The 17486-nt window shown below is 36.4% G+C and overlaps 1 protein-coding gene across 26 annotated transcripts in view; it reads left to right on the forward strand.

Moving 5' to 3' along the window:
- GRIP1 (glutamate receptor interacting protein 1) overlaps nucleotides 1-17486 on the forward strand; it is a 369729-nt gene that overhangs the window by 203128 nt on the left and 149115 nt on the right. For all 26 annotated transcript variants that reach the window (XR_015728735.1, XR_015728732.1, XR_015728733.1 and 23 more), the window contains exon 2: nucleotides 16521-16601. Coding sequence is in view for 22 of the 26 variants with exons in the window: in XM_087873173.1 (XP_087729299.1) it covers nucleotides 16521-16601 (81 nt within the window). In the remaining 4 variants the exon portion in view is untranslated. The remainder of the gene's footprint in view (nucleotides 1-16520; nucleotides 16602-17486) is intronic.

A 17486-nucleotide genomic window follows, 5' to 3' on the forward strand; every position in this document is an offset into this window, starting at 1 on the left:
GCTTTCTCCTCAGCAAGTGTGCCTAAGTTTGCAATCAGCTGCAGCAAAAGAGAGAGAGAGATAGTATATTAAGTGTAAGAGGACACATATGACCACTGGTTAGAACAGGTAATAAGCCCATCTTTGCGCCTCCTCTTGTTATCAAATTTTGAAACAGAAATATCAGAGGGTATAAAAAACAAATATAAAGAAACTATAAAGTATTATTCTCTGCTTCCACTATTATTTGTATTTCAAATAATGTGTGTGTGTGTGTGTGTGTGTGTGTGTGTGTGTGTGTATCATATATTTGAAATACAGTACATAATATTCTTTTTATTCTTTATCTTGAATCAGCCCTTCTATTGGTTTAAATTGTAATGTCAGCTTCATCTTTACATAGGCTACATTGCCAGAAAAACAAATCACAAAATACTCTAAAAAAGGGGAAACCAAATGTAATTCAGTCACCATATTGATGGTGAGTTCCCTGCCTATGAAGATGAATTACAAACGCTTAAATGTTTTGCTATTTTTAAATTTTCAACACAAGTTATATAACAGTTGTGATCTGCCCTATATCCCATTTATTAATGTCATTAGTAATTTTCAAAGACTTCTTTTTTCTTTTAATGTAACCTCCCTCAAATGTTTTGGATGACCAGGACAGGCTTTTTGGTAAAGCTTGACTTATAGGTATTGCTGGAGATAATTATCAATTATTATATAATAATTGATATATATATATAATTATTATTATATTATATTATCAATATATTAACATTATGTTAACTTCCATATCAGAAAAAAGGAACATAAACCAGTTATATTCCAAAAAGTATGGGGTTTATTGATAACATGATGTTTATTGTATTTTATAATTATTACTTGTACTTTAAATTATCTGTAGTTTGTTATCTTCTTGATCTGCCAATATATGGAAAATCCACCAAATGGATCTAAACAGTATTATAGATGTATTTTCTCACTATCAGAGTATCATTAAGTGGAGTAGTATCAAATGGACCAGCCGCTTAATCTATCTAAATCCTCTTTAGAATGAAAGTGTCCAGAGATACATACAAAACATTATTTATAGGTTAGCTTGAGTAGAGGGTAGCAGTATAACCCACCATATATCCTCAGCTTAACTTCAGAAAAATGTTGCTGCTTATTTTAGAGTTCAGGACCAGAAAAAGATTGGAGCAGGAAAGCCATCCATGTCTTTTGCTTGTCCTGCCAGATTAAACAAAGAGGAAAGTTTCTCTGGTGTACATGTGCATAGGGAGAAGGAAGAGAATGGTTAATTTTTCTCTAGAGGATCTCCTCCACTAATTATGCATGCATATTGTTGCTGGTAACAGGAATTCTGACTCTCTTCTTTAAGTATCTTTCCATTATCACAGAGATTGCTGTGGAAGAGGAAATGCTTTGAAAGCAGAGAGTCTTAATAGCCTGACCTGCTTGATGATGTTTTTCTCCACAGCAGTGCAGAGTACCTATTGCAATTAGCCACAAAGATATTTTGATTGCATTTAAAAAAAACAAAGCAAAACAGGGGATTCTTTTATTTCTCAGAAGTTGTAGAGTTGCTACAACTTCTTTTTACTCAGACCATATATACAACGAATGAATATATATGATGGAGAAAGAAAGGTTTGCAGGGTGTGAATAAAAGGTATGACTTCCCAGTCATATTGGCAAATTTATGTTGCAGGAAATATGCACACAATTTGGGCATGTTGATTAGATGTTGGGGACTATTGTTACATGTTTCATCCTCAGTACAAATTAATCTTCCTGAATGCATGGTTTGAAAAGGGCTGGAGTTTCAATTTCAGTAAACTCTCACTATAAGTTACTTGCTAGAAATAATACCTAGGATGAGAATTCAAATAATGTGTATTACTTATTTTCAACTAGTTTATATTGATGACTAGATATTTATGGAATATAGCAGTGGCTGCACTTGGTCAAATTTGACTGATCTTGAAAAAGTACTTGGGTAGGAAACCACCAAAAACTCCCCATCTGATGACTAAATCAGAATTCAAGAAACCAAACGAAGCCAAATGAAAAGGACATGTTGATGTAGTCATCAGGTACTGAATTGGACATGAGGAAAAAAAATTTTTTTTTTCCTGTGGAGGAATTTGAAGTATGATTTTAAAAGAAATGCTTCAGTATTCCCTATCTACCTAAAACCAGAGACTTGAATCATGGACAGATTAAACTTTAGCATCTGAACTAAAGGACAATCCCATAAAATAGAAGTAGGCAATCTGGTATCTTCCAGACATTTTGGATTACACTATCCACTGGTAATCATAATTTGGCATGGCAATTTAGCAGTTAGCTATAAAAACATCTTTCCATTCAAAAGGTCATTAACACTGCCACATGGCTGAAAAGAACAATTCCATTAGGGCCTATTAGATGTGCTTCATTCCATACTGAATACAGCTCAGTGGCAGCTATTTGTGCATATTTTTGATCCAATGACTACAGCTTTCGTTAATATGAAATGAAAATTCACAAAAAGGCATTGTGAAGAATGTGGAAGATTTGTATTTGAATCATCCCTTTTTCCATATGCAACTCATTTTGGTGAACATTTTATTTATGTATTTGTAATCCACCTTTATTATTTTTACAAATAACTCAAAGTGGTGAACATAAACTCTCCTCCTCCTATTTTCCCCACAACAACCATCCTGTGAGTTGAGTTGGGCTGAGACATACTGACCATTCCAAAGTCAGCCAGCTGGCTTTCCTGTTTAAGGCGGGACTAGAATTCACAGTCTCTTCATTTCTGGGCCAGCACTTTAACCACTACCCCAAGGTGGCTCTCCTTTCAACATTTGATAAAATAATGCAAAAGAATATAGTGCCCAGATTCAATATTAGCTGACATACAAAAATATTACTGTTCAATAAGAATGCAGCTAAATGGAATTTGTATCTGAAATAAAATAAATTGCAAATTCTCTAGCTCATCTTCATTTACAGTAATGTACAAATATAATAATTTGCAGGCCAACTTCACCAGATTTTATATATGGCCTAGTTAACCATTAAAAGATTAAATGGTTGGACCTACATTAAAATCCACCCTTGACTATGGAAGCTCATTGGTTATTTGCTTTGGGTTTCTGCAAATTATGGAGTAATTATCTTGTACAAAGAATTCCTGAAAAGAAAGATCTTTCTCCTTTCTTCTTCATTCTATTCCTGTATACAATTAATTGAAAAAGGTGCTTCTTTAATTCTGTTTTATTCTGTCCTGGTGGGAACTTTTAATCAGTGTTGAAGAAACAACCAGATGTTTCTGCCCCTTCATAGAAGAAAGCAAATTGTTTCATGGTACTATATTTCACACCCCCCCCAATTGTTCTCAGAAAAGAGAACAAATCTTGCTCTGAATCTTTGTACACTAATCACTTTACTTTAATTAACATTTATTTTTAGGTTTCAACTGATTCCCGTTGTAATTAATGAAACAATAAGCCCTATCGCTGAAAGCTAATTGAATATTTAGAAGATCTTCAAATGAAATGTTGAGTAATCTATGACTAATTTGGCAAAATGTCAAGGAAGTGCTGGAGGCAGCCCTTAAAGTAATGTTTGGCACCTGACATTACTGTACAAGATACATCAGTAACTTCATAATAAAATTAATATCCTGTGCCACATCTAAATCTAAAATATATGGTAAACCTTTTCAAAAATTAAAATTCTTGCTAAACTGTTAATCTATCTTTCCGAGTTTGGTGCCCTTTAGAGGTGCTAAACTTCCAGATGGGAATCCTGTAAATTGTCTATAACATTATAGCTTTTAAAGAATGATTCCCCCCCACCCAAAGTCCAACTGTTTTGTTTTCTTTCTTTCTTTCCTTTTTTTCTTTTCTTTTCCCTTTCCTTCTCTTTTCTCTTTTCTTCCTCCCTCCCTGCCTCCCTGCAATAAAATTGACTTGGACATTAAAATACAGCAATATTGAGGAACTGGAATCAACTTCAACTTCAGGACTATAAAACAGGGTTTCTAGATCTCTAAATATGCTATTTGTTTGAAATGTGTTAGAAGCTACTAGTATTTTAATATTGGATTCTTTGAACCAATGAAACAAAGGGTGACTTCATTGACAGTTTGCCTACTAACTCCCTGGCAAGTCTGAGTGAGAAAGGGCAGTTTATGTGCATAACAGATTGTTGACATTTTACAGATTTATGAAGCAGATAATTCTGGCCATCTACATTATGTTATGCATCTGAATGAAAATGCTGTGTCTATATGTTCTTTTTATATTTTCTACAGTATGGTAGAGATGTTAAGACAACTCATCACTGATTTTTGATACTTTAAAAAATGTTTCTTCCAAAAGCATTATCCACTTTTATTTCGTAGTCTGGAAATATTGATACAGGTATAATCTTAAAATCATCTTTGGTTCTTCATATATAGTTAGCTTTTCAACATATTTTAAGGAAAAGTGTTATAATTTGTTTTTGTTTGGTATTTCATCCACTTCATGTGGATGGAGTAAAAGAGCCTTTTTCTCTTTTCCACAGCAGTTTGCATTTTTATGGCAAAAAAATGTTTACTTTGATTAAGATACCATACTAAAGCTCCAGTGTAAAATGTGAAGTTACCACCACAGCGTAACATATTTTTATGAATATTAGCACTAACACTGAACAAGCACTTGAATAAGTATTCAGAAATTTACAGGCTGTAAAATTAGATAGCTGACAATGAGAACTGAAGAGGGGAAAATGTCTTGTATTGTCTTCATTAATATTATTATATAGAAGCAGCTTACTGCTTAATGCTGGCCTCTGGCTTACATACCACAAAACCCTCCTGCAAATCCCTGCCCAAGTTTCACATAGTTCCTAAAGGCTAATTAAAAAATCCTGGCTCAGTGAGATGCCAGCATGCATGGTAGATTGCAGGATTAATCCATGTTGGTTGCTGCCTTTCTGTGAAAGAACTAGAGAATGGAATCTTTATTAGGCACAAGTTGTTTGATAGCACAGTCTTAAGAAAGTTTGCTCAGAAATAAAATATTCCCTGATAAGGAGGTGTTAGATCTTATGTAAGATTAAGAAAATATCCTGGGATCATGCCTATAAATATAGTATCATTCCTAAATTACAGAAAACTCTTTTCTAAAAGCCAGAAAGTTGGTATATGATTCATAAAGAGCGGCTGTGGATATTTGGGCTGTCCAGATCTTTGAATACTTTATCTTTGACCTTGAATTGTATGGCATTTTCCCATCAAGAGTGCTACACAATTTGGGAGATCTTTAGAGACTTATAGCTGCTGCTTGATGAGAAAGGAACAACTGTGACCCATAGGCCTTTGCACAGTTAGTTCCATATGGTGCACCACTTGTGTCCTCTCCTAGATCAGGGGGCTCTTCAGTCAATTGCTCATGCCCTGGTCACCTCACAGACAGATTACTGCAATGTGCTTTACATGAGATTGCTCTTGACAAGCATTTAGAAGCTTCAACTGGTTGAGAAGACAGCAGCCCAGGTAGTGATGGGCAAGCCTCAGTATGACCATGTAACACCTCTGCTTTGCAAGCTGCACTGGTTGCCAGTTTGCTTTTTGTTCTATTCATGGTGTTGATCACTGTTATAAAGCTTTTCTGGGCTCTTATAGTTTGTGGGAATGACCTTGGAAGATGGGGAGTGGGCAGAATCCAGACTTGCAAGATAGATGTCAGCCTTCCCAGATAGATCAGGAAACATAACCAGATAGCTAATTACTGCAAGACTACAACAGCAGAATCTTGCAAGTCTGAAATTACAAATCTCCCTCCATCTCCTTTACAGCCTGAGAAGCTAGTGTTTCTTCTGAGCCTCTTTCTCTGCCCATTATGCAATTGCAGTCTGTATTCTCACTTATGTGAGAGTGGGCATCATCTCTCCCTCCTCCTGTAATCGCTGCCTTCTCCTCTCCCCTCCCCCCATGTCCCAAGATCATTTCCACATAGCATTACAATGGTAGGGGGCTTGGTTATTTGAGGAAATGCCTGTCTCCCATTGTATCTGCCCAGTTGACGCAGTGTGAAAGGATTGGTATTCTCTTAGTTCTGTTGATTAAATAATGCCAGGTGTCAGAACCCTAGACACTTTCTGTATACCCTCTGGAATGAGGTTTCCCTGAGATCTGAGTATTTTCTCACCCTACTGGATTTCAGAGGGCCCTGAAGTTCTTTGTCTAGAACTTTGGCCAGAGTGATTGAAACCCCTTTTAGATTGTGTAATGTTTATTTTTGTTTTTTAAGTACACATCTGACTTTGCTATTTTTGCCATCTTTACTCTCTTTTTTGTTGTTGTTTTTAATTTTTTTTAAATTTATAAACTGGGAATTGAACAGCTTATAAATGTAATAAGTTATTATGTTATTACATATAGAAATAAAAATAAAAATTGCATTATTCTATCACTGTAACATATACTTAAGTAGAAAAATAATAGTTCTGGGCTTTTGTTCCTTTTCTGTCTGCCAAATTTTTGCCCACCAGCAAGTTTTGTACGCTAATTGATTATGTCCACTTATTTCATCTGTCTCACGGTCTCTTTCCCACCAAATGGATTAGGGTTATCAATCATTGTTTGATAGTTACCTCTGTAAATTTATGTACCCATACCATAATCACAAGACTATTGCACAAATCAATTGCATCCTTGGTAGGCAAACATTTTTTGGCCATGATATTTTAAAATTAATGCCAGGCAAAAAAGGCACACGAAGTTCACTTTTTCTCAAATCATAATATAATCAGGCTTAGGGTTTAGACAACAAATATGTATCCTTATCTTACAGCTCTTGCATGGTTTATCAAGTAGAAATACTAATTATAAAAACTTTATATTGAATAAACACCATTTAACAATCTCTCTACAGTATATTGTGTGTGTGAGTGTATGTACAACGTTCAATCTTATTGCTTTATCAATAATTAAAGGTGCCAAATGAAGCTGCCAAATGAAATGTAAAGAGTTGGGCAATATTTTTGAAAGAAACAATTAAGCACAGAATCATTGTTACACAGACCTAACTACTGTATCTTAGGAATGAGAGCCAGGTTTTAAAACAATAGCTATTGTATACAGGTAGTCCTCGACTTACAACCACAATCAAGCCCAAAATTTCTGTTGCTAAGTGAAAGAATTGTTAAGTGAGTTTTGCCCCATTTTACAACTTTTCTGGACACAGTGGTTAAATGAATCACTGCAGTTGTTAAGTGAATCTGCTTCCCCATTTCAGTTCTCAAAAGTTGATCGCATGGCCCCAGGACATTGCAACCATCATAAATATGAGTCAAGCATCTGAATTTTGATCACGTGACTATGGGAAGGCTGCAATGGATGTGAGAAAAACGGTCATAAGTCACTTTTTTCAGTGACATTGTAACTTTGAACCATTGTTAAACAAACTGTTGTAAATCAAGGATTATCTGTACTTGGTCTTCAACAGAAACTACTTTTATTAGTCATACCTTTGTTTCAGATTGTATAACTCTTTTTGTGTTTTATTTTTATTAATCTATTTCTTTGAGTAAGATGGAACAGTACAATACTAGGACTGGTTGCTACAATTAAAGTTTAAAAACTGATGTAAAAAATGCACACAATAAGCACAAATGCAGAAACACTGCATCTGAAAGCTTCAGACTACTGAAAGCTTTCAGGAAATAATGCAGAATTATGGAAGACACTCAGTCTATATTGTTAAATATGCATGAAGGTAGCATGGTGATAATGTAGCTAAATATAATATCGCAGGGCCACCAGCAGTTGGAAGTTTTTGAAAAACATGCAGCTCAATTAATGTATTTCCACAGTCATTTTATTTCCACTAGACAAAGATGCAAACATTTGCAAAATAATGTCTGTGCTTACGTGTGGTGGTCTCAATAAAATGCTTTCATTTCTTAGTTTATTTTCAGTTTCTAATACTGACAGTTACATCAATGCAATGAAAACTCTCAGTCCTTGAAAAAATAGAAAACATTGCAAAGAGTGGCATATTTTCTGCTATTTATGCTTGCCTTTCTTGCAGTAGTCAGTGATATGACCAAAACAAGGAAGGTTTGTCTGAAGAACGTGCACTAGATATCATAATTTCCCCAGGACACAATTAGACTAGCATGAAAATCAGTGGTGGGTTGACTTCCGGTTTGCTAGCTACCGACGAAAGACGGTCCTTCTTCTTGGACCGCCAGCCCCGCCGCCTGTAGAGCTGCTTCGATTTCAAGAAGCAGCTTGAAAACTCCCAAATCTGAAGGATTGGCAGAGAAGAGCGAGCAAGGAGAAGGTTGAGCCCCTGTGAGCCCCCAGAAAATCGCTACTGGGGAGGAAACAGGCACGGCTCCCTTTCAACTTGCGGAGACTCCGGACGGCGTGGAACGACTTCTGCTTTGCGCAGAGCAAGTCGGCTGCAGCAACCTTTCAAACTAATGAAATTAACTTCAATAATTAGCGGAAACAACAACCTGAACCTTCAAACCTAGAAACTGCAAGTATTATTCCTCTTGTGACTTTCTGATTTAAGTAAAAGTCTGAGCGAGTGAAAGCGGCTTGAAAAAATGGCGCCCGGCTCCAGCGTTAACAAGCTGAGAGTGAGAGTGGTCTTGTAAAGTTATTCTAACAAGCTACAAAGTTGCGCTGCTTGTAACAAGCAGGAACAGGAGAAGAGGAAAAATTCTTTTAAAATAAGCCTGAGCTTGCTTCAGTCTTAACTCTATCCCCAATTTGATTAAACCTGGGGGATTTTTTTAGAGGACTTTGTGGTGGTGGAAAAGGAAAAAGGACCTCCTTTTTCAGAAAAACTAATCTATGTGGCAGAATGGCTTCTAAGAAACAGGAAGGAAAGGCAGCAGGGGGGGGGATCCCCCACGCGTAAACCTGAGCAGCAGCTTCCTCCTACTCAGCAGAGTCAGAAAAAAGATTTTGATTTTGAAAGTTTAAAAGAATTTATTACCCAGGCTCTGGATGATAAATTTCAAAAATCTCAACAGGAAATTAAGCAGGAAATTAATGAAATGAAAAAGGTGGTGCAAGAGAATTATGGCAAGGTGACTAATAAATTATCGAATGTGGTGTCTGGCCTGTCAGAAATTATTATTAAAGTGGATTCCAAATTGGAAGAATTTAAATCAGAAGTGAATGTCAAAATAAAGGATACTGACTATAAAATTTCTGATGTGGATAATAAAATGCAGAGAGTTGAAAACGAAATTACGATGATGCAATTCCGGTCCATGGAATTCGCCATAAGAATTAGAGGTATTAAGGAGAATGATCGACAAGACCTGAGACAGATTTGTGCTGATGCTTTGGCTGTGTTGTTAAAAATTAATCCTGAAGAGATTTTTTACAAAATAGACAAAATTTACAGAGTGAATTCGTGGGTGGCCAGACAAAGACAACTGCCTAGAGATGTGGTGATATATTTTACAGATAGAAATGATATTTTGCAAAAATCTTTTCTTTCTTCTGTGCAAGTGGAGGGAGCTCAAATTGGAATTTATAAAGAACTACCGCCTAAGATGTTAAAAGATAGAAAAGATTTTGGTTTTTTAGTAAATGAATTAAAAAAATTACAAATTCCATTTCGGTGGGATGCTCCAACTGGCATAATTTTGAAGTACAATGGAGAAAGATATCGATTGAATACTGTTGAGAAGGCGGAACATTTCTACTATACTGTTTTTAAAGAGAGATCACCATTCCCACATACATCTACTGTGTTGGAGATAAAGGAGAGTGACAAGGAGAAGCAACCTCAGCAAGAAATGGAAGAGCAGCTTAAGCAGGTGGAATCAGAGCCAGTGGAAATGCAGGGTGCTACAGGAGGTTTTCTGGAGGAGCCTCTGTTAGAATCTTCTCCAATTTTGACTACAAGAGATGTGGCTTTGGACCTAGCTCAGATGGCTGAAGCCAAAGACCAGCGTATAACTCGTGCAATTTCCAAGCAACTCAAAGAAAAGCAACTACAGGAAAGATCTAAAGCACAACAATACAAAAAGGGAGTCAAGAGTACTACACAAGAAAGTGAAGCCATGGGGGGAGCAAAGCTGAAGATTTCGGAAGATATCCGGCAATTCTGCTCGTCGCTTCAAAAAAGTATACATGACGATTAAGTTTCTATCTTGGAATGTGAATGGATTGAACTCACCACAGAAAAGGAAGAAGTTATTCACATATTTGAGACAATTTAATAATTATATAATTTGCTTACAAGAAACTCATGTCAGAATACAAGATCAAAAATACTTGATAAATTCAAAATTAGGAATACATTTCATAGCTTCAAATTTGGAAAAAAAGAATGGTGTGGTCATTTATATAAATAAAAGACTGTCACTAAAATTATAGAAGCAGATGAAGGCGGCAGGTTTATAGCAATTGAACTGCACACTGTAAATGGCCAAATTCTCGTGATTGGAATTTATGCTCCTAATCAACAACAGGATCATTTTTATAAAACTTTGCACACCAAAATACTGCAATGGGATTACAGATCTATTTTAATCATGGGAGATTGGAATGGAGTAATTGATTCCAAATTAGATAAAAAGAGCCTGGCGAAGTCAAGGATTAGACTACCACAGACTTTTTTTGACATGAAAGAAGATTTGGAATTAAAAGATATTTGGAGAATACATAATCCAAAAGAATTGGACTATACTTTTTTCTCTGATAGACATCGATCTTTTTCTAGGATTGATTTTATTTTATTATCAGATGATTTACTTGTTAAGACAAAAAGAACAAAGATTTTTCCAAGAACTCTAACCGACCATAGTCCAGTATGGATAGAAATAGAGACTGGAAAGACTGAGAGAAGATCATGGAGATTAAATGAAAATTTGTTTAGATATGAAAAAAATATAACAGAACTTAAAAAGCAGATTAAAGAATTTTTTGAAATAAACTTGAATAAGGGTACCCCAATTGAAATTGTGTGGGATGCGAGTAAAGCATATATGAGAGGGGTACTCATTCATATGAATTCTAAACATAAACTGAATCGACAAAAGAAAAGATCTGAACTGGAAGTAGAAATAAAGAATAAAGAACAGTTACTTATTAAAAATCCAACAGATGAAAGAATACGTGGTGCTATAAAACTTTTGAAAGATCAATTTCAAATGCTTATGGCGGAACAAGCTGCAACAAATTTACAATATGTGAAGCATAATACATTTTGTAATGCCAATAAACTGGGCAGATGGTTGGCCTACACATTAAGGAAGATGCAGAGTATACGGACTATTGATAGTATCGATATTGGAGGGAAAGAAATTTTTCAACAAAAATTAATTAAAGAAGTCTTTGTAGATTATTACACTAAATTATATGCTAAAGATGATATGCAGAATGGACTTATAGAAAAATATTTAGAAAATAAAAGAGTCACAAAAATTACCAACCAACAAAAGGAAAGAATGAATTATCCTATAACAGTTGAGGAGATAATTGCAGCAATTAAACAACTGAAAACAGCTAAAGCTCCTGGAACGGATGGCTTGACTGCAGTGTATTATAAAACTTTGCAAGCAGAAATGGTGGAACAACTCAGAGACTTATTTTGTAACATACAACAAGGGGGTAAAATACCCCCATCATGGAAAACAGCTTATATTTCTTTGATACCAAAAGAGCAAGTAGGTCCTAAAAAACCGGAGAATTACAGACCAATATCTCTTCTGAATAATGATTATAAAATTTACGCAAAAGTATTAGCCAACAGATTGATGCCAGTAGTTCAAGAGGTGATTCATGATGATCAAGCGGGATTTATAGAGGGCAGATATATGAAGGACAATGTAAGGCAAGTTATTGATTTATTGGAATATCTTGAGAAGAATAAACAGATCCCTGCAGTGCTGGTTTTCTTGGATGCGGAGAAGGCCTTTGATAGGGTGGACTGGAATTTTCTATTAATGACTTTAAAAAAGATGGACTTTGGGGATCAATTTATACAGGCGGTTTCAGCAATTTACCAAGAGCAAAAGGCACAGATTATTATTAATGGAAGTTTGACAACAGACTTTAATATTGAAAAAGGAACAAGACAAGGTTGTCCGTTATCCCCATTGTTATTTATTTTAACAGAAGTCTTATTGAATACAATACGTGACTCAAATATCTTGAAAGGTATAGTGATAAGGCAAGAGGACTACAGAATAAGGGCATTTGCAGATGATCTGGTTGTTACCCTAACACAGCCGATGGAATTAATAATCCAGATGAAAGACATTATAAAAGACTATGGCACAGTATCAGGATTTAGACTGAACCAGAAAAAAACTAAGATGATAGTTAAAAATATGACAGAAGATCGAAAACACGAACTTGAAAGCAGGGCAGGTTTTGAGATTGTACCAAAGGTTAAATAACTAGGAGTTCAGGTTGCAGAATCAAATATGAAATTGTTTCAAAATAATTATGAGGTGTTGTGGTGAGATATACAGAAAGATATAGAGACTTGGAAAAAACTGCAGCTGTCCTTACTTGGAAGAATAGCAGCAGTTAAGATGAATATTTTGCCAAGATTTCTCTTTTTGTTTCAAATGATTCCAGTGCTTAAAAGTGATAAACAACTGAAAGAATGGCAAAGTGGATTGAATAAGTTTGTCTGGAACGAGAAAAAACCGAGAGTAAAATTGAAAATTATGCAAGATGCTCCAGAAAGGGGAGGTCTTAAACTTCCAAACCTTCAGTTATATTATGAAGCAGCAGCTTTGACTCAAGCAAGTGATTGGTTTGGAAGGAAAAAGACTGGAATATTGAATATAGAAAGTTTGATCTCGAATTTGGTTGGCATGCTTACTTATTTTATGAGAACAGAGTGGATAAAGTGTTTAAAAGCCATATACTTAGAGATTCTTTGATCAGAGTTTGGAAGAAGCACCTATTCAAATGGGATTATAAAATACCGCTATGGCTGGATCTTGGTCATATCATGTGGAATACAAATATAATGTCACTCGGGGGGGGTTTATATAAAGAAGTTCTTTTTACAGATGCGGGCAGATGGCAACTGAAGACATTAGAGACACTGTTGGATGAAGGGATTAACTTAACTTGGTTACAGTATAATCAACTTCAACTGAGATGGAAAGAGGACCAAAAAACTGGTATTATGTTGCATGAGGAAGAATTGGTTAGACATATAAAAGAGAAAGGTCCAATGCATATTAAAAGGCTTTATAACGTTTTGTTAGAAAGGAATTCAGAAACTGAATTGGTTAAAGATTGTATGATTAAGTGGGCACAAAATTTTGCAGAGCCAGTGATGTTGGAAACATGGGAAAAAATTTGGGTTCAGAATGTTAAATTTACACAATCGCAGAATTTGAGGGAAAATTTTTATAAAATGTTCTATAGATGGCATTTAGATCCTAAGAAATTGTCGTGTATGTACCCTAATGTTCAGCCAAAATGTTGGAGATGTGATTGTTTAGATGCTACATATTATCATGTTTGGTGGACCTGTAAGAAAGTTAAGGCTTTTTGGATAAAAATTTGGTGGGTTATGCAGAATGTTTTGAGGAAAAAAAATCAATTTTCCCCACAATTGTTTCTACTGGGTATAGTTAAGGGTTTTACAATGGATGAAACAAAGTTGATATTGTATATGATAACAGCAGCGAGATTATTGATAGGTAAATATTGGAAAAATGAAGCTTTGCCCACTATCGAGGAATGGACTTTGAAGATGGCCAGCTTTGCAGAGATGGCGAAGATTTCAGCATATCTAAAAGATCGCTCACAAGAGACTTATGAATGGGAATGGAAAAAGTGGATAGATTATGTGCAGAACAAATATCAAACTAGGAAGTATCAAATAGCTTTTCACTGAAAGTATTATATAAAAATAGAAATATTTGAATTTTGTGAAGATGAAAAATTATATGGGGGATGGAGGGGTTCAGGTTTTATAAAAAGGGGATTTTGATGGGATTATATTCTGTGGAAGTCAGGGGGAGGGGAGGGTTAGGGGGGGTTGGGGAGGGTTAGGTTGGGGAGTTTGGGGTGGGTTGGGGGGGGAAATGGGGTGAAAATGTAATTGTAAAACTTTTGCAATAAAAAAAAAAATCAGTGGTGGGTTCCTCCTGGTTCAGCCCGGTTCCACCGAGCCGGTAGCAGTGACGATACGATGTCACTGAACCGGTTCTGCTCCACCCCTGCTGAGAATTCAAGACAATGGAAAGAGTAGAGAAAGAGAAGAAAATGAGTGTTGTATATTTGCTAGGACTAAAGACACATATAAATTAACAGAGTTTATTAAGTGACAATTGCTCTACTATTAATTTCACCAATGGAATTCCATTACCCATCTGCTTTGATAAGGATATGTCAAGATTCACACACACACACACATCTTATTTAAAGATCGTTCAAAATTATGATAAAGTTAATTTAAAAAAATCTTTGCAACCAATTCTTCCATTTACTACTAGCATAGAATCTGATGGTAATGTGATTACTATTCCTGTGCTTCACAATTGGCTTCCAACAAGCATTGTCTTTCCAACAAGGCAGAGCACAGAAGCAAATTAACAAGTTGTGACCCTGTAATGTCTCAATGACCATGATGACTTGATTAATAACTGTATGAGAAGTGATGTTGTATGTCCATTGTAGTCTCATGATTTTTCACTTAACAATCACAGGGCTTAGCAATGGAGTTGCCAGTCCCAACTGTGGTTGCTAAGTGAGATCTATACCATATATCAGACATGGGTGACTAAGCCAAACTTAACAACCCACTATATGACTTATCAGAATGTTTGATCCCATTGGTATAGAGGAATTTTAAAGTTTATGGGTTGTATGATTGTATTGTTTATGATTGTTTATGGGTTGTATGATACTATTGATGTAGTATCACTAATAAAACATTACACTTTAGGTGTGTGTTGCTATAGGAGATGACCCGACCAAAGGAAGGGTCAAATGTGCCATCGGTTTGAGTCCTTTCACTCCCACAAGAGGTCTAATTCCAGCCCACTTTGGATTCTGTTGACTCTTATCTGCCACCAATTTGTTTTGACCAACTTGCATTAGTAGTGAGAATATAGCTTTATTGTATGCTAATACCTTCTACAACAGAGATGTCAAACTCGATTTCATTGAAGGTTGCATCAGGGTTGTGTTTGTCCTTTGGGGGCTGAGATGGGCGTGGCCAGGATAGGTGTGGCCAGTTCAACGTCACTCATGTTGGGGGCGCCTCTGGTGACCCGAGTGCTCTGCCAGTGAAAATGGGCTCCCAAGCTCTGTTTTCGGCTGCCATGTCCTCCTGCAACTCTCTGCCAGCGAAATGGAGCTCGGGAGCCTGTTTCACTGGCAGAAGTACCGTGGGCCAGTCCTTCACTGTTTCCAGGGTGGCCCCGTGGGCCAGATCTAAGTAGCCTCCGGGCCAGTTCTGGGCCCTGGGCCTTGAGTTTGACACTTCTGCTCTACAAGAATCTGCTTGAAGAGAATTAGCATACAATAAACCTGTGTTCATTTAAACTGCCTGGACTCCTGTTTCTGCCCTTAACAATTGCACTGCAGTAGGGAAAGACTCACTTGAGGCAAATCTCTAGGTGCATCATGTGATCAATTGTACATAATTCACTACAAAGGCAACGTCACTGTTTCAGACCAATGAACTTGTGCCAGTTGCTCAAAAAGACAGGTAACAGAACCCAGGCATGGTATTTTTCTGGGATGTGAAAAATACCCATTGCTCATTCCCATTGCTATGATAATGGGTAATCAAATGCAGATCCTTCCTACTATATGACTTACTGATATGTTCATTTAGTAAGAAGGCTCATTCTAGGATGACCTTAAGGAGCTAGCCTCTGCAGGTGGAGGGCATTTTCCCATCTTAACTAAAGGATGCCCTTTTGCAGTAGTAGTAATACATTATTTATTCATGACTTTATGTATTCTCCTATTCTTGTGTAATTTTGTATGGAGATTGCTTTGAGGTCTTGGCATCTCTTGGCCGAGGGCCCAGTTGCAGATATCTAATCATTTTGGTTCCTTGTAAGAGGAGAAACCTCTTCCATAAGAATGGGGAGGAAAAGTGATAAATTGATACAGGCTCTATAATAATTAAGATAATTTCCATAATGGTTTTGCTACTTTGAAGTGATTTTCAAAAGAATTCCAAGCAGTAAAGGGAAAAGTTACATTTCCAAGGGTTTTGTAATTTTTAAAATAAATATATTCCTATTATTGTTATTTGTAGCATCTTGTTATAAAATCTGAAATAATCTTATTCTCTGAGATTCTCACCCATTTTTCTTAAAGCACGTAAATATGCAAATAGTAACTAATAGGCCTTCTGTGTAAATATTTTATAGTATGTTAAAAGCTGCTTGAAAATCAGATTAAAATTAAGTCTTCTGTTAACATTCAACATTTTTTTTCTTTCTTGTCCTATGGAGCAACAATATAATACACTGAGGACTTTAGCTGAAAAATATGCCCAATGTCAGTGTTTTCTTTGTTTCAGATGACAGTCCATATACTAAATCTTCAAACCAATCAAAGCCACCTGATGGAGCACTAGCTATAAGAAGACAGAGCATTCCAGGTACACCACTATATATACTACTAAAATTTGCATGTCCATTTGATTTTTTTGTAACTTTCAAATGGGTGAAATGGTGCATCACAGACCAACAATTTTGGAATCAATGCACTTCAAATAAGCTAACTTAAAGAATGGGTCCAAAATCTGCAACCCATGACAGGATTGAAATTTGGTAATGTTGTGCTGTTTTAGTGCTGCTGCACCACTACAGGCAGCCATGATTATGTGATTGTCATTTCTAACACTCCCTGCCAACTTTTTACAAGAAAAGTCAATGGGGAAACCATAGGGAGCAATCTCAGAGCATCCTATCCAGGGGTGGGTTCTACTTACCTTTACTACCAGTTCGCAACAGGATCACACGTGCGCCCTTGCTTCGCTCGGGCCCGCACCTTGCTTCTGTGCATGCGCAGAAGCTTCTGTGCATGCGCAGATCGCCGATGACAACATCCGGGTTGTTGGGTGGGGCCTCCCACCAGTTTTACTACCGGTTCTTGTGAACTGGTCCAAACCAGTGGCAAACCACCACTGATCCTATCTCTATTATCTTTTACCCAAATTGGTGTTTGCCATTTGAACTGATCTATTGAAAAATAAGGTTCTAATCTGAAGTTTAAAGATAGGGCTCTTATTAAATGTTTTAAATAGTGATAAGGCTGTAATTATATTTTTTGTACTGAATTGCATAGTTAGCTACTTTGAATCATGTTTTTGGGTGTGTGTGTGTGTGTGTGTGTGTGTAAAACTTCTGAAGGCAACTGAGCATGCGCGAAGATGGCGGCTCGTAGGTGAAGCTCCGATGCCTCGGAGGAGAAATAGGGCTTACTGAGGACTCTCGGGGGGCCGAATATCAGCTGTTGGCCCCCGCCCAGCAAGAGGAATGTG

This window comes from Pantherophis guttatus, chromosome 7 (genome assembly GCF_059756535.1).
Source record: "Pantherophis guttatus breed Tessera chromosome 7, ASM5975653v1, whole genome shotgun sequence".
NCBI lineage: Eukaryota > Metazoa > Chordata > Lepidosauria > Squamata > Colubridae > Pantherophis > Pantherophis guttatus.